Here is an 18392-nt window from a genome sequence, read left to right as displayed (position 1 = left end):
AAAAGGCACTTACTCACTGAATTGATGAATACTTCATACACTTATCAGGATTCATCCGTGTTCGCCTACTTTCTGCTTTCCCCACTGAAGCACAAAATTCCAAGGGACTGTCAATGTTGTTCACTGCAGTCACCTCAAATCCTGAAACAGTACCTAGCATGTAAAAGGCCCTTAAATATTTGTTGAACCAATGAGCCACTGAATACCTGAATGCGCTGATCAGCGGCCTGCAGCCAGATCTACACAGAAAAACTAACCCAAACTCAGCAAGATCCTAACAAGAGGCAGACATGAAGATCAGATCCTTCCATGAGGTTGGCTGTGCAGTGTCCAGAGCACATGGAGAACACTGATGGGAATTCTTTTTCCATCAAGAATCTCTGTGTGTATGGTGAGGAAGAGGGATACACATAACCCAATGACTGTCCCACCCACCAACACGGAAATAAAAGAGCAACTGGAATCCCACATACAGGTGAACTCTAAAAAAGCAGGATTCACAGAAACAGAGAGTAGAGCGGATGTTACCGGGGCTGGGGAGTGGCAGCAACGTGGAGGTGTCAGTCCCCAGTTGTAAGTTCTGGGGATCTATTGCACAGCATGATGGTTATAGTTAATAACAGTGTATTGCACACTTGAAAGTTGCTAAGAGAATAAATTTTAAGTGTTTTAACCCCCGCCCCCCCCACACACAAAAGATGATAATTATGTGATGTAATGGAGGTTTAAGCTAAGGCTATGGTGGTAATTATTTTGCAGCAAATAACTGTATCAAGTCAATATGTACACCTTCGATTTATACATGTTACATGTCAATTCTATCCCAATAAAGCTGAGGGGGAAAAACAACTTTAAAAAAAAAAATAGCAACTGGTTCTGTTTTTCAAGAAAAAAGAGAGAAAATACCTAACTGTTTGGCTGTTGCCTGTTACATGGTGGCCAAGTCACCTCTCTGAAGATGTTTGCTAGTATGTTCAAAGCAGGTTGGGTGATAAAGTGAAGTTACACTCTGCCTAGGAAGTCTCCTTGGCAGGAACAGCTGTAGGTCTAGTCTCAACCAGGCAAATGTGTGGATTGGAGCTGGCTGACCAGATACGCAGGGGAGAACAGCAGGCATGATGCCTTCTGGGACAGCAGTGGTGATGACAGCAACAGGAAGTGAGGGAAAGAACTTCCTGTCAGGTGAAGCCACACTGAGTGGTCTCCAACCCATCTTCTACAAAACCAGTTCTGAAGAGAGCTCAGTGTTGCTGGAAATGGTTTCAGTAGTGACCCTGGAAAGGACAGCCACCGAGAGCCCTGGCCTCTGATGCTACAGTGGCTGCAACACCACGACCCGGAGGTTTTCAAGCTTTTAAACTTTATTTTTTGACATAACCTCAAACACACAAACAGACTGCAAAAAGAGTACAAAGAATTTGCCTCGCTCAGACAACCTGCTTGTTCCCATTCTACCACATTGGTTTGGTGATTCTATTTTATGATATCCATACTACATTTTTTAACCACTTGAAAGTAAGCTGAGGACACAGTGACATGCACCCCTAAATATTTTAGTATTTCCTAAAAAGGACACTCCCAGACACACCGAAGTATGATGATAAAAATCAGGAAATTATTATTGTTTTAATACTATTCTCTACTCTGAAGACGTCAGACAAATCTCTTTAGCAGTCCCAATAATGGCTTCAGAGCAAAAACAGGAACACACGTCCAGAACCGCATGTGACATTCAGCTGTCATATCTTTTTAGCCTCCTTTAATCAGAAACAGTTCCTTTATCTTTCGTGACCTTGGCATTTTTTGAAAAGTACAGCCTTGTTGTTTTGAAGAATGTCCCTCAGTGCAGATCTGTCCATTTCTTCATGATTAGATTCAAGGTACACATTTCAGGCAGGAATTTCCCAGAAGTGGTGCTGGTCCGTCCAGGTGTGTTTTCTCAGGAGACCCCTGACATTGCTTTGTCCCAATACCATTGATGTTAAATCAGTTGGTCAAAGTTGTGTAAGGCAAGTTTATCCACTATCAAGTTACTATTTTCCCTTTGTAGTTAGTAAGTAACTTGATGGGAGATACTTAGAGACTAAGTAATTACCCTGTTCCTCATCCCATTTACTGGTTTCAGCACCCAGCATATGGATAAAATTCTGTGTGAGGTCAAGTAAGGTCAAACTTCAGACAGAAAAACAAAAAAACAAAAAAACAGAGCTGGTTGAAGCAACAGCTGATGAGCCAGAACAAGCATTGAGACTCTTGTCTCAGACTTAATTTGAATAACACCAGGGTATGTTCAGTCCTAAAGGAAATCAACCCTGAACATTCACTGGAAGGACTGAAGCTGAAGCTCCAATACTTTGGCCATCTGATTTGAAGAGATGACTCATTGAAAAAGACCCTGATGATGGGAAAGACTGAAGGCAAAAGGAGAAAGGGGTGGTAAAGGATAAGATGGTTAGATAGCATCACCAACTCAATGGACATGAATCTGAACAAATTTCGGAAAGTACTGAAGGACAGAAGAGCCTGGGGTGCTATAGTCCATGAGGTCATGAAGAGTCAGACACAATTTAGTGACTGAACAGCAACTAATGTTCACTCTTAGCTGTTAAGAAAAATTAGCTCTAGATTTGCTTTTGAAAGTATTCTATAAGTACCCATTACTATGCTAGTTTCTCTTACGGCGAATCATGCCTGCTTGACATGGCCCTTCATTTACAAAGTGCATAGTGGCAACACCCAAGTTCAGAGGTCTGACAGCTAGTCACCCTCACTCAGAGGCCTGGCTCTCCAGGGACATGGCTAAAGGGTCAGTTCAGGGATCCACTATTGGTGGATTGGTTCACTACTGGTGCGTGTGTGCTAAGTCGCTTCAGTTGTGTCTGACTCTGTGCAACGCTATGGACTGTAGTCCACCAGGCTCCTCTGTCCATGGGGATTCTTCAGGCAAGAATACTGGAATGGGCTGTGAATAAGCCAAACTGCAGCTCCTAAACCTGGCCGTGCCTTACTATAAGGCAAGGCAAACTCGGGCTTTTGTTTTTAAATGTAGTTCCCATAGTGGACCTATATTTAAAAACAAAGCCCTAACTCTCCATTAAGCTGAAGCTCTAATACTTTGACCACCTGATGCGAAGAACTGACTCACTGGAATAGATGCTGGGAAAGATTAAAGGCAGGAGAAGGGGACAACAGAGGATGAGATCGTTGGATGGCATCACTGACTCAATGGACATGAGTTTGAGTAAGCTCCAGGAGTTGGTGATGGACAGGGAGGCCTGGTGTGCTGCAGCCCATGGGGTCCAAAAGAGTGGGACATAACTGAGCGACTGAACTGAACTCTCCATTGCCTTATAGTAAGGCACAGCCAGGTTTAGGACCTCCAATTTGGCTTATTCAAAAAACCTTTTTTAAACTCTGTTACCATAAAGTTAAACACTTCAGAAAGAACATACTGAAATCACACACTGGTTGTTACACTACAACACAGTGATGTCCACCCCTAACACTATGCTCTATATTGCATCTGCCTTTCCTCTTGGCATATGTCTATTTTATCAGGATTGGGATCATATTACTTATACTAGACCTCTTCAGGCTGGGTTCCACTAGAGATTAAGCCCTACAGAAAAGGATTTATGTGTCTATTTTCCTTTTTTAAAAAATTTTAATTTTATATTGGAGTATAGCCAATTAACAATGTTTCGATAGTTTCAGGTGAACAGCAAAGGGCCTCAGTCACACATACACATGTATTCATTTTCCCTTAAACTCCTCTCCCATTCAGCTGCCACACAACATTGAGCAGAGTTCTCCATGCTATACAATAGGATTGAGTGTCTATTTTAATTTTCTCAAGGATGGTCTATAATTCAAATCACTCCAGAAGCATGGGAGAGAAGTTAATTCATAATATATTGGGGTTGGCCAAAAAGTTTGTTTGGGCTTTTCTGTAAGATATAATTGGAAATCCCAAATGAACTTTTTGGTCAACCCAATATCATGGTGGCCTTAGAGCATTCGGGCTTAATCCTCTTGTAGAGCCCCAGCTGAGGAGGGCTGGTCTGTACTGTTGTATAATTTGCTTTGTTCACCTAATGATCCTTAAAACAGACATGTAATAAGCATGTATCAGGCACTGGGAATATAAAGAAAACTAAGACATAGCCTTTCTCTTGAAACGAAAAATCCAGCCAGGGAAAACAAAAATACCTAAATATTCAAAATGCCAAAAAGCAGAGGCGTGGCAGTGACATTAGATGAAATGTCACTGCCTGGGGTGTCCCAGGCAACGGAACACTAGTGACATTAGATGAAATCAGGGAAGCCTCCTTGAGGAGACAAAGTGTAAATGGGTCCTTTAAGGATAGACTGGACCTCAGAGACACAAAAGAGAGAGACAGCAGGTATTCCGGATGGGAGGACGGGCATGCCAAGATGCCCAGGGATGGCTGCTCCAGCCAGGTCACAGGGGATCTGGGGGAAAGTGGGAGAAGATGTAGCAAAGAAGGAATCATTAGACTTCCATGGTGGTCCAGGGGCTAAGACTCTGTGCTCCCAATGCAGGAGGCCCAGGTTCAATCCCTGGTCAGGGAACTAGATCCCACGTGCTGCAACTAAGAGTTCACATGCCAGCTAAATAAATATCCTTCGTGCTGCACCTGAGACCTGGCACAGTCAAATAAATAAATAAATAAACATCAAAAATTTTAGAAAAGAAGGAATGAGGGCCTCCAAACTGGCCCCAGAGGAGGAGGTGACCCTAAGTGGTCCTTAGGCAGGAGGGATGTAAGAGGCCACCGGAGGGATGGTCAAAGGGCTCTGATGACCACCGCAGCCAGGGCTGATGGAGCAGGGGAGACGGAGAGGGACAGAGACATGGGGGCCGACAAGAGTGGTGAAGGAAGAGGCCACAGAACTTGGTGACTGAGCTGGCAGCGGCTGTTCTTTTAGCACCCAGCCTGCTGAGATCCAACCTGCATAACAAATTCAGGCTGCTAATAGGAAAAAAAAAAAAAAAGCAAAGCATGCAAGAAGGCCCCACCAGCTGCCACCGTTCCACTATGCACTGAGATGATTTCACGGCCGAGGTAGGGGTAACAAAGGGGGATAAGAGGAGGAGGCCAGAAGGGATAAGACAGGACACTGGAGTAAACTGAGGTAACTGCCTGGAGAACTGCCCAGGTTCCCTCCAAGCTCTAACAAAACATCTTATGTAATATCTCTTGGGCAGTGGGCCCCCATGTGACAGCAAATTAGACATGCAGAAGATGCTACAGCAGAACACATCTGTGGCACTCTCCTGAATGCCACAAATAAAGCAAAATCTAAAAGCTTCCTTTTCAGTGGAGGATCTCCCTCTTCATCTAAAGGGAATACAAGTAGTCAGGCTGCATAAATAATACTTAATAGGAAAAAGTGAAAGTCAGTAGAATGAACAGTTAACAACAGCAACTCTGGGACTCAATATGAACAAGCTCCAACATGGGGATCTTTCCCTAAACTGGAGTATAATGGGCGAGTGAGTGTGCAAATTCTAAAATAACCAAGATCCCACCTCCCAAAGAAAGAGTCAGGGTATGGGTTCTTATGCTTTGAGATTATGAAGAGACGTCACCAAATAGGACCTTAGCAATATTCCTCAGGGAGCAGATAGCTGCTAAGTGGGGAAGGGAAGGTGGAGGATTCGGTAAGCAGTTTATGTAGTAATCTGGTATAGTGGTCCCTTGATATCTACAGGAAATTGGTTCCAGGACCACCACCACTTCTTGGATACCAAAATCCATGGATGCTCAAGTCTTGTATATTAAATGATGCAGTATTTGCATATAATCTACGTACATCTTCCCGTATACATTTTAAATCAGCTCTAGATTACTTTTAATACCTAATACAACATAAATGCTATGTACATAGCTGCTGGCACGCAGAAAACTCAAGTTTTGTTTTCTGGAACTTTCAGGAAATGTTCCTTTTTGAATATTTTTGATCTGCAGTTGGTCAACATGGAGGGCTGACTATATTCAATAACACTTTTTGTCCTTAGGAACAGAAGAACCAAAATAGTCATATAAAATGACAAATCAGAAAGTGATAACGACCCCAGAAAAGGAACTGGAGGAAAAGTGACTGGGAACAACCCAAAGGTTGACAGGCCCTGGCTGTTGAGAGCCTGAAAGAGAGGGAAAAACCATAGGAGACAAAGGAAAGTTTTGTTTGAGTCGTTTTAAGCTCAGAACAAGTTAAACGTGTTTGAAAACCGACAACATGTATTCAGGTCTGTGAGAGGCATCACTAAAACATACAATTTCCTTTTATGCCTAAATCACACGTCCCTTTTACTCTCTGCTCCAAAAATTTGGAAAACCAGCTCTTGGGCAGAATCCCAAACAGGCATACTGTCATTCACATAACCTCATTTTTAATTAGGCAGGGAGTATGTGCCTGGGGGTACAGCAAGAAGCAACACAGATATAGCCTCTTCTTCAAAGAGCTCTCATCTCATTTTTAAAATTAGACGAGTAGATCCATCACCAATGTTAATATTTTCCTCATTTTTCTTGTTAACTTATTCTACATTGGATATGAGGGCAGTGTTAGGAGATATTTTACATTTGGGGGACATGGGTGTACTGTGTGTTTGGGAAGGAGCTTAGAAAAGCCTCCCCCCACTTCTGGAAGGAATAATGGATAGGACTTGGTGGGGGTTGGGGAAGCAGGTGCCCCTGAGCAGGGACACTTGGCACTGAAGTGAGTGTTTGAAGGTCCAGCCCTGGAGGGAACAACATACCAAGAGGCTGCAAAAGGAAGCAGACCATGCCATGGTGGGTTGGCATTTCATCCTAAGACAAAAGAAGCCAACTGTGGGAGGGAGATTTAAACTGGAACTGGATTTTGGAGAGACCTCTCTTGAGGTAGGACTGGAGATGGGGAAGTCCTATTGTGAGGCAGGACCAGTGAGGAAGTTGCCATGGAGACCCGGCAGAGTGAGGATACTGTGCCTAGAAATGCAGGAACTTGGACCAGGGACCACCTCAGATCATTCTCTCGGGAATTTTGATGGGAGCTCTTCTGATGGGTGGGGTGTGAACGTGCAGAGTGCTACAAAGACAGAGACGCATTTGTCTCATCCACCACCTCCAGGTCAGTTTGCCTGAGTCTGAATCCCTGCTCTGTCCCCTACAGTTTCTTGACCTCCCTGAGCCTCAATGTCCTAAAAACATATTTGAAAAGTTAAATTTGAAAGTATTTAGATTTGAATGATCAAGAAGTAAGAGCAATGAAAAAAGATATGTCAAAATTTGTAGAATGAATTGTACACCTAAAGCTTGCGGGTTGCAACTAAATTAGGTAAGGGAAATATGTGGTCTTAAGAGCTTCAGGACCCAGATAATCACGATGGTGTGATCACTCACCTAGAGCCAGACATCCTGGAATGTGAAGTCAAGTGGGCCTTAGAAAGCATCACTACAAACAAAGCTAGTGGAGGTGATGGAATTTCAGTGGAGCTATTTCAAATCCTGAAAGATGATGCTGTTAAAGTGCTGCACTCAATACGCCAGCAAATTTGGAAAACTCAGCAGTGGCCACAGGACTGGAAAAGGTCAGTTTTCATTCCAATCCCAAAGAAAGGCAATGCCAAAGAATGCTCAAACTACCACACAATTGCACTCATCTCACACGCTAGTAAAGTAATGCTCAAAATTCTCCAAGCCAGGCTTCAGCAATATGTGAACCATGAACTTCCTGATGTTCAAGCTGGTTTTAGAAAAGGCAGAGGAACCAGAGATCAAATTGCCAACATCCACTGGATCATGGAAAAAGCAAGAGAGTTCCAGAAAAACATCTATTTCTGCTTTATTGACTATGCCAAAGCCTTTGACTGTGTGGATCACAATCAACTGTGGAAAATTCTGAAAGAGATGGAAATACCAGACCACCTGATCTACCTCTTGAGAAATTTGTATGCAGGTCAGGAAGCAACAGTTAGAACTGGACATGGAACAACAGACTGGTTCCAAATAGGAAAAGGAGTACGTCGAGGCTGTATATTGTCACCCTGCTTATTTAACTTATATGCAGAGGACATCATGAGAAACACTGGACTGGAAGAAACACAAGCTGGAATCAAGATTTCTGGGAGAAATATCAATCACCTCAGATATGCAGATGACACCATCCTTATGGCAGAAAGTGAAGAGGAACTAAAAAGCCTCTTGATGAAAGTGAAAGTGGAGAGTGAAAAAGTTGGCTTAAAGCTCAACATTCAGAAAACGAAGATCATGGCATCCGGTCCCATCACTTCATGGGAAATAGATGGGGAAACAGTGGAAACAGTGTCAGACTTTATTTTTCTGGGCTCCAAAATCACTACAGATGGTGACTGCAGCCATGAAATTAAAAGACGCTTACTCCTTGGAAGGAAAGTTATGACCAACCTAGATAGCATATTCAAAAGCAGAGACATTACTTTGCCAACAAAGGTCCGTCTAGTCAAGGCTATGGTTTTTCCTGTGGTCATGTATGGATGTGAGAGTTGGACTGTGAAGAAGGCTGAGCGCCAAAAAATTGATGCTTTTGAACTGTGGTGTTGGAGAAGACTCTTGAGAGTCCCTTGGACTGCAAGGAGATCCAACCAGTCCATTCTGAAGGAGATTAGCCCTGGGATTTCTTTGGAAGGAATGATGCTGGAGCTGAAACTCCAGTACTTTGGCCACCTCATGCGAAGAGTTGACTCATTGGAAAAGACTCTGATGCTGGGAGGGATTGGGGGCAGGAGGAGAAGGGGACGACAGAGGATGAGATGGCTGGATGGCATCACTGACTCGATGGACGTGAGTCCGAGATAAACTCATATGGGTCTGTGAACATTAAAAGACATACATACATATATGTCTATATATACATAATATAACATGTATGTGCCTGGGGGCATAGAAAGCAGCAACTCATGACCTATACTTATACATATATAACATGTATATAACATGGTCTATACATATATATATAATATGTCTAAAACAGGTAAGGATATAGTGAGTCAGTACATCATTTATCTTTATTTCTGTCCTATATTTTATAGTCTGTGGGTTTGTTGTAGAGAGTAGTATATAAGATTTTCAAAAAGAGTCGCCCTCTGCAAACCACAAAACACTCTTAGATTCTCATGAATCTCGATTCTCTTGGCAGATAATTGAACCCCTTTACTGTTAGCTCTGATTGTCCTCTTTATCACCATAAATACCTTCAATGTTTATAGGAGGCAAAGATACCATGAGCCACATGTGGCTGCTGAGTAATTCAAATATGGCCCGTCCAAACTGAGATATGTTCTCATGTAAGATACACACAAGGCTTTGAAGAATTAAGTTTGACCAGAAGAATGTAAAATAGCTCAAAAACAACTTTTATATTAATTTAATAATATTTTATACATATTGGTTTAATGAAAATAAATTATTAAAATTAATTCACCTGTCTAAAAAAAAAATCCTTCTAATCTCTTGGGTTTAATTGCTAAGTTCCTAACTTCTTAATTTAGTTGACTGGGTTATTAATTTTTGCCTGTTTTCTTGCAAATATGAGTCATTAAGACCACATATTTCCCCTACCTTATTTAGTTGCAACCCACAAGCTTTAGGTGTACAATTCATTCTACAAATTTTGACATATCTTTTTTCATTGCTATTACTTCTTGATCATTCAAATCTAAATACTTTCAAATTTAACTTTTTAAATATGCTTTTAAATTATATTTTAAAACTGATACATAATTTAGCTTCACTGCATTCAGAGAACTTGGTCAATATGATACTCGTTATTTTAAATATGTTAGAACTTACTTTATGACCTGGTGTATGTTCAATTTTTGTAAAAGTATACTCTTTACTTGCTGGAACTATGTATTCTATTTAATTGGTTTGATCAAGCTTATTAATTGCTTTGCTTCTTAATCCCTTACTGGTTTTTTGTTAGCTTGTTCCATCAGTTACTGAAATAGATATGCTAAAATCTCTCATTATGTTGTCACATTTGTCAACTTTTTTTTGTCATTCTGTCACTTTTTACTTTGTATAGTTTGGAGCTGTATTTTTAGGTGCATACAAGTTTAGTTTAGTCCTGTTTTGTTTTGTTTTAATTTTCCTGGGAAACCAAAACTTTGATATTATATATATATGGCTTGGGTTATAGTTCTACTGGACTGAGCCACTCCAAAGGAAGAATAAACAAGAAAACCAGATACCAAATCCTGGGTGACTAAGGACTTGATTGCAGAAAATGACAAGCAAAGCACAGAGAGTATTGGTAGCCCTATTTGAAAAAAAAATAAGTACCACTACTCTGGCTTCCTCTTTTGTTGCTGGAGTCTAGATTGGAAATGAAAACAAGATGTTTGTGAAAAGCAGAAATGATATAGAGAACAAGATAGAAGAGAATATAAAAGTAGAAGCTGAGGGGAGAGAAAGGACTAGAGAAGAAGGAACACTACATGAATAACAGAAAAACTGCTTCTGCTTTGAACTCAACACATGTAAGCCTTTAATTATGAAAATGACACCTCGTCTTAAAGGCAGACTTCATGTTCAAAAGACAACGTCCTATTCCATCAAAACAGACTTTTCAAATGTGTTATTTGTATCAATTTTTTCCTCTTTAATCATATCACATCACATGAAACAGAACCATTAATTCCAGATATTTAAAACTTGAAAAGGGGACGAATTCATGGGTATAAGGAGGTGATGAACCATCCAATATTACTTAATTCTGTATATTTTTCCACACGCTAAAGGGGAACAAAAATGTCTTGCATGGCCTCTAAAGATCAAACAAGAAATAAGCTTTTCCTCTAGGACGTGGGGGAATTCTTCAGTAGAAACCCAGAGGTACAGGGAACACAAGTCACATACTAAAAACAAAGCAGAGAAAGTGCAGTGTTAGAAAAGGTAAGGAGACGTTCCCAGGGGTGTCTGTGGCAGTCTGGAAGAGACAACCACTCCCTGACCACAGAGGCTCATGGAGCTGAAGTGCTCCTCAGGGTCAGCCTGTCCTGCTGCCTGACCTGGGGCGGCCGTGGCCTAGAGGTGACCACACTAGCTGAGAATCTATAGCGCACAGCCACGTGGTAACTCATCGTGGCTCCTGGCACAAGTCCTTCCTCGGTCTCCCCGGTTCAAAGCCAATGTTGAGCTAATCAGTTAGTAGTAAGGAACTACCCATGCAAAGCTGAACATACACATACCCATGACCCAGCAATCTCACCCCTACCTAGACTCTCATCAGAAATGCACATACAGGGGCTTCCCAGGTGGCATTAGTGGTAAAGAATCTGTATGCCAACATAGGGGATACAAGAGACACAGGTTCGATCTCTGGGTCTGAAGATACCCTGGAGTAGGAAGTGGCAACCCACTCTAGAATTCTTTCCTGGAGAATTCTATAGATAGAGGAGCCTGGTGGGCTACAGTCTATAGGGCCATAAAGAGTTGGACACGACTGAGTGACTGAGCGACTGAGCACACAGATGGTCCAGTGGTCAAGACTCCATGCTCCCAATGCAGGGGCCCTGGATTCAGTCCCTGGCCAGGGAACCAGAACCCAAATGCCATAATAAATTAAAAAATTAAATAAATATAATATTTTAAAAAGCTGTTAAAAAGAGAAATATGCGTGCACCCACACACAGACACACAAGCCAGGTATGAAAACAGTCATGGCATCACTAACTGTAATAGCCAAACCTGCCACCTGCCCAAGTGTCCATCAACAGTGCACAGACAAAGATATAGTATATTTTTCACCCACAGGCCCAATCAGCAATGAGTGAGCACCCTACAGCGAGAGGCAGCATCTGGAGTGAGTCTCAGAAACCCAAGTCCGAAGGAAAGAAGACAGACACTGCAGAATTCCAGTGATACAAGCTCGAGAGTCAGCAGGGGTTCTCTTCCAGGATGCAGTGACTCAAAGGGGACCCACGGGTGCTCCTGCTTCTTGATCTGAGAGCATGGTATGCTGAATTTGTAAAATCTGTTGGACAGTAATCCACTTATGCCTACTTTCCTAGCATGTATGCTATACTTAGAAAAACAAGATAACGCTCTTCTAAGTAAGACAAGCCTGGTCATGTCCTTGTACCTCTCTAACCTCATTTTTCTTCTGCTCGCTACATCTTCCTTGCTCCCCCTCTGCACGTGTGCTCAAGCTGGGTCTCTCTTCCTGCTGCTGCTGCTGCTAAGTCGCTTCAGTCGTGTCCGACTCTGTGCGACCCCATAGACAGCAGCCCACTAGGCTCCTCTGTCCCTGGGATTCTCCAGGCAAGAATACTGGAGTGGGTTGCCATTTCCTTCTCCAATGTATGAAAGGGAAAAGTGAAAGTGAAGTCGCTCAGTCGTGCCCGACTCTTAGCGACCCCATGGACTGCAGCCTACCAGGCTCCTCTGTCCATGGGATTTTCCAAGCAAGAGTACTGGAGTGGGGTACCATTGCCTTCTCCAGGGTCTCTCTCCCTAATGGCCTGCATGTCACCATCCACAGTGATGGTTTCCTCCCACAATAAGCCAGTGATTCACCCACTTCTGGATGCCTTTGCTAACACCCCTCATACTGATCCAGCACCTTGCTGCTGCTTCTCGGCAGTTAGGGAGTGCGTACCATTGTTAATGTGTGTATACTTCCAGTTGCTTTAATTCTGCCAAGGCTTCCCAGATGAACCAAAAACACAGAGCATGCCCTCTGGGAGCGTCTCCACAGGCAATTCAGATTAAATTGATTAAACCGCTTCTCAGGAACTAGAAGAGTGTGCAAAGGGAGCTGTGACCCTTCTTCCAAGACTCTCCCTTCTGCCCCCAGCACCTGGATGAACTCCCATAGAGGACTTGAAACCTCTTCTATTGTCTCTTTCACCTCCCAAGAGCCAACCTGCTAGACAAACTCCTGCCAAACAGACCAGCAGGGCAAATAGGGGAGGACTGGAGGAGACACATCAAAGAACAAAGGGTTTTTTCTTATCCTGCCTTGAACATAGTCTTAAAATTCAACACTATTACTCAGCCAGAAAAAACCAAAATAATGCCATTTACAGCAACATAAATGGACCTAGAGATTGTAATACTGAGTGAAGCAAGTCAAAGACAAATATCATAGGATATCGCTTTTATGTGGAATCTAAAAAAATAGTACAAATGAACTTATTTACAAAACAGAAATAGAATCACAGATGTAGAAAATAAACTTATGGTTACCAAGGGGGAAAGAAGAGGGAAGGGTTACTTGGGAGACTGGGATTGACATATACACACTACTATATATAAAACAGATAAACAAGAAGAACTACTGTATAGCACAGGGAACTCTGTTCAGTACTGTATAATGAATGGCCTATATGGAAAAAGAATCTAAAAAAAAAAAACAAAAATATATATATATATATATATATATATATATATATATGGCTTCCCCAGTGGCTCCACGGTAAAGAATCTGCCTGCAATGCAGGAGATGTAAGTTCAGTCCCTCGGTTGGGAAGATCCCTTGGAGAAGGAAATGGCAACCCACTCCAGTATTCTTGCCTGGGAAATCCCATGGACAGAGGACCCTGGCAGTCTACAGTCTAGCATGTATGCAAAAGAGTCGAACACGACTTAGTGACTAAACAACAACAAATACATATTTATATATAACTGATTCACTTGGCTGTACAGCAGAAACTAACACGACATTGTAAACCAACTATATTCAAATAAAAACTAATAAATTAATTCCAAAAAATTCAATACTAACCTATCATGGTAATATGAAACAATCTGGCAGTTTAAGCCAAAATTATAAGCATTTTCAAAATAGGCAGTCATTAATGTGCATGTTTATCATTGATGCCTGTCAGCCCTCTCCCTCTCTCTTCCACAAACACCTTCATGCCTTCCCACCTCACCCATTTTTTTTCTCACCTAGAGAAAGACCCAACAACTAATCATAACCAAGATTCATTTTATCTCACAGAAATAGCGGCCCTCAGACAACAGACAGACCTATGAAGAGGTTCACTATACTCTGGTCACAGGGCTCTGCCAGTTTACATCAGTCTCTCCTCGTCCAAGCCCTGGCTGGAATTCAGGTGATTCCTGGCTCTACGACTAGAAATGTAAGACATTCTGCTAACCTGTCAAGCTTTCAGAATTAGGTGAATGAAACCACAACCCATCCTGACAGTTTCTGCCTCTGTGCCCCTTCACTCAGCAGACAGGATTCCTCCCCAAGGTTCCTCTCTTCTGTGGAAGCAGATTACCAACAGCAGGGCTCAGCTTAACACCAGAGGGCAGGAGCCACATCTCCTTCCTCTTTGTAATCCCAAAGTCAGATCCATGCTTGGCCTGATGAGCAGGTAAACCAAAGGGGCTGGCAGGTAAAAACCATTTTCCCTTTTAAACAGACTGATACTTAATGAAGCAAAGGCCACAGACATGAACTAAGATATGAGGACATAAAATGTCTTTCCAGTGAGTTAGTGATTCTGCAGGACCCTCTTCATTGGTGAACACATTTGCCATCAGAACCACAGAACCAGGGGCCTGAAAGGGATCTTGGCCATCTGCAGGTCAAGCCTCCCACTACAGATCAGGAGATGGAGTCTTACAGGGGGATCAGCGTTGGCCAAGGTCACCCACCTCTTGTGGGGTTGGGCAGGACCTAGCTTCTTTCTATTCGAAGATGCTCTCAGAAAATCTTGTATTACTTAACACACTAAAGGAGCATATAAAATCCATGCCCATGTCAAGCCACTCCTTACAACTCAGGAAACACCAAAGGTCACCACAAAACGTGTCTCTTCCGCAGGGCTGGCTGCACAGAGTGGGCACGAAAGGTCACTGGCGAATTTCTACCTGCAGACACTGCACATCACGCCTTCTCGATGGATGCGAAAGACAGCCGCCGGAGCTGCTAGTCACCGAGGGTCCTTCCATCCTGTCCCGGGGAAATGAGTTAACTGGGCTCTCCTGGCTCGGAAGCTTCGAGCAATGAATTAAACCCCAAGTCGCTGCGGAACACATAAGGGAAAGGGACACGGCGCCTGGAGCGCACATCCCGGCCGTTCACCCCTCCGTCTCCACCGCGTCCACACTTGCGCGGGCCGCGGCGTACCCAGCCGGTCCGCTGCGCGCGAGGCCACGACTCCCAGCCCGCGCCCTCGCCAGGCGCATCTGGGGGAGCCGTGCCCTGGGCGCTGCCCGTAGGAAGCTGGGGCGGAGCCGCCGGGCCCAGCCACGCGGGGGCAGGGACCGATCGCCGCCGCCGCCCCCGGCCAGCGGCCCCGTTACGCCGAGGAGGGGGCTGCGCCACGTACCTCGGCCGGCAGGTGCCGCCGCCGCCGCCTCGGTTCGCGGCTGCAGGGGACGCCGCTCCGCGCCACCCGCCGCCTTCTTTCGCATATTAGGGAGCGGGCGCCAGCCTGCCTCTAGTCCCGGGCCCCGCGCCCCGGCCCGCCCCCAGCGCCGCGCTAGCGCCCATTCAGTCCCGGACCGAGCGCTCCCCGGCTCGGATGCGGAGGAGGGGCGTGGGGCGGGGCCTAGAGTCACGAGGACACGAGAACCAATCGGAGCGCGCGAGGGCTCCCGAGGCTGCCTCGCTCCCTGGACTCGCAACCCTCCCCACCCAGCGGGCCTAGGGGAGCCGGGCGCCCCCAGCTGGACGCGCGTCGTACTGTGTGCTGGCGCTGGCGGGGTCCGGGGCACTCACAGCCCTCTAGATCCCTGCGCGCGGTTAGATGGTGAAGGAACAAAAGGTGTTTGGACTGAGTATAGGACTTTACTGCGCAGAGGACTCGTAGACGCGGAGCTGCTGAATGAAGGGGCTTTATGGAGTCACGTGCTTTATTCTCTAGGATGGACCCGCAGACAGCACTGGATTGGAGTTCCTGGGGCCCTGGAGACAACAACGAGAGCTGCCTGAGGGTATCTGGAAATTTGCTGAACAGTTTTATGTTGTTCCAAGTATTGGAGAAAAGTGAGAGAGCACTAATTTCGCGGATGGGTTATTGAGACTCAGCAGAAGTGAGTTACACTAAATCTTTTAGTGGCAGAGTATGAATGCGAACCTGCGTTTGGAGCGCTCATTTCCGTATCTCTGGAGTCCCCCTTGAATCTGGAGAGGAAATGGCATACAGTTTTTAAAAGCGTGAATATTCGTGACTCCCCAAGTTCAGGAATTAAAAGACTTGAAAGCACGGATATGTTGTTTCTTTAATACAGCCAGGTGTGCGGTAGGACTTGTTGACACTTCAGTAAGGTCGGTGAAGTTGTTCTGGTTTCAGAATATCCTTTGGGGTTGGCGAACACAGGGCATCGCAGTCATGTGCCTGTGATGTAGGTTTCGATTCCACTTTGAAAAGCAGGATCCTAGACAGGGAGCCAAATATATTTGCATAAACGGAAAATCTTGTCACTTTTTTTGTTTGTTTTTTGCAACAGTTTGCACACGGTTTGCACAGTTACAAACAAGACTTGGAGTTTTCTGTCCTCTTCCCCAGCTGGGGGCAAGGGGACTGGGGGGAAAATGTGGGGTCTTGGGTAATAAAGATCAAGAGGGAAAACTTGGAAAGGAAAGCGTGGAAAGACTGCCTTCACACCTTTCAAAAGGATTTTGTCCTAAAAGTGTTTCTCGATTATTTAAAGTTGAGGACATGTAAGCATTTTTAAAATATTGGAGGAAAAGTTATCACTGCTGCTACTGCTGCTAAGTCGCTTCAGTAGTGTCCTACTCTCTGCGACCCCATAGACGGCAGCCCACCAGGCTCCCCCGTCCCTGGGATTCTCCAGGCAAGAACAATGGAGTGGGTTGCCATTTCCTCCTCCAATGCATGAAAGTGAAAAGTGAAAGTGAAGTCGCTCAGTCCCCATGGACTGCAGCCTACCAGGCTATTCTGTCCGGAGATCTGAATCCTGAGTGTTGGCCAAGGCTGGCTAGCAGAGCCGAGGCCTAGCTCTCTGGGGTCAGTGACAGCTGCAAGGAGAATACTAAGTACCTCAGCCCCTCTCTCTTGGAGATAAGCAGAGGCCTACCTTATCAGACACTCTACTTTCATCTGCCTCAGCTGCTCTTCCACTTTTCTCCCAGATATTCTTTATTCATAAAGCCAGACCTCATTTAAAAGTATTTTTTAAAACGGGTACAGCTGATCTTCCAGTCAATCCACCACTAGCATTATCATTGTTGTTGTTTAGTCATTCAGTCACTCAGTTGTATCAGACCGTGACCCCATGGGCTGTAGACATCCAGGCTCCTGTGTCCATGGGATTTCCCAGGCAAGAATACTGGAGTGGGTTGCCATTTCTGTATCCTGCATTGGTTGGCAGATTCTCTATCACTGAGTCACCAGGGAGCCCAGCAGAACCATGCTGAGGCCTTATCACCCCCATTCTCCTCTCCTGTGCAGGGACCTCATCCACCCACCTCCACATTTCAGCTGCCCCGAGGCAGGCAAGAACCAGATACCCTTTATGGCTGGCATGAGGCTCAGCAGTACCCTGGCTTGGAAGGCTGTGAGAGAGACTGACTTTCTGTGCAACAATACAAGCCGTGCTCTTAGTACTCCTTCCACTAAGCTGCAGGGCCACCTTTAGTTACTTTTGGCCACAATGCAGAGCACGCAAAATCTTAGTTCCCCAAGGAAATCAACACCAAGTACTCTAAAGTGGAAACGTAGAGTCTTAAACACTGAATGGCCAGGGAAGTCCCCACCACCATTAGTTACTGTTCAGGGTTACGACAGAGATCCCCAAACAATAGATGAAAATCAGCCACTGGATCTCAAAGCCTCATAGGTATGTGTGTGTGCTCAATCATGTCTGACTCTTTGCAACCCAATGGACTATGGCCCACCAGGCTCCTCTGTCCCATGGGATTTCCCCAGGCAAGAATACCAGAGCAGGTTGCCGTATCCTACTGAAGGGGATCTTCCAGGCCTAGGCATCAAACTTATGTCTATGGAGTCTCCTGCATTGGCAGGTGGACTGTTTACCTTTGCTCCACCTGGAAAGACCTCAAGGCAGATACTGGTCTCAGAAAAGCCTTTGGACCTTGGCTAGCAAAATGTGGGGCTGTTTGTGAATCTGGGACAGCATCCACGATTTTGTAATTTGTTCATTACTTTATGCTCATTACTTTGGTCATTCTCATAGCACATACTGTGATTGCTTCCAACAGTCACTTCATCTTCCCCCTTCTGTGATGCAACATACAGTTAAGGTAAGCCTGCCCCACTTTTAGCTCTATGACTGGGCTCTGATTGGTCCAAGTCAGTGGTTCTCAAAGTATGGTCCACAGACCCCTGGTCAGGGGTGTCCCTTTCAGACGACCTTTCAGGGGTGGCCTTTCAGAGAATCTCTGAAGTCAAAATTATT

General features: G+C 44.6%; 1 protein-coding gene and 1 long non-coding RNA gene across 4 annotated transcripts in view; one reads left to right on the top strand and one right to left on the bottom strand.

Moving 5' to 3' along the window:
* Nucleotides 1-15596, bottom strand: part of ST3GAL5 (ST3 beta-galactoside alpha-2,3-sialyltransferase 5) — a 57656-nt gene extending 42060 nt beyond the window's left edge. The window contains exon 1 of one of the 3 annotated variants that reach the window (XM_061432660.1): nucleotides 15338-15596. In XM_061432660.1, the coding sequence (XP_061288644.1) occupies nucleotides 15338-15422 (85 nt within the window). In that variant the 5' untranslated portion in view covers nucleotides 15423-15596. Of the gene's footprint in view, nucleotides 1-14876; nucleotides 15202-15337 lie in introns of those variants that run through there. The other 2 variants (XM_061432658.1, XM_061432659.1) reach the window with 2 other exon arrangements.
* On the top strand, nucleotides 6508-16216 carry LOC133257135 (uncharacterized). Its single transcript, XR_009739420.1, has 4 exons — nucleotides 6508-7140; nucleotides 11805-12004; nucleotides 13996-14137; nucleotides 14830-16216. It is a non-coding gene; the product is annotated as an uncharacterized LOC133257135 (long non-coding RNA).
* The last annotated feature ends 2176 nt before the right edge of the window (nucleotides 16217-18392 follow it).

Source organism: Bos javanicus, chromosome 11 (assembly GCF_032452875.1).
Source record: "Bos javanicus breed banteng chromosome 11, ARS-OSU_banteng_1.0, whole genome shotgun sequence".
Lineage (NCBI taxonomy): Eukaryota > Metazoa > Chordata > Mammalia > Artiodactyla > Bovidae > Bos > Bos javanicus.
Note: the sequence above shows the minus strand (reverse complement) of the source record. Positions and strands in the feature narration are given on the sequence as shown.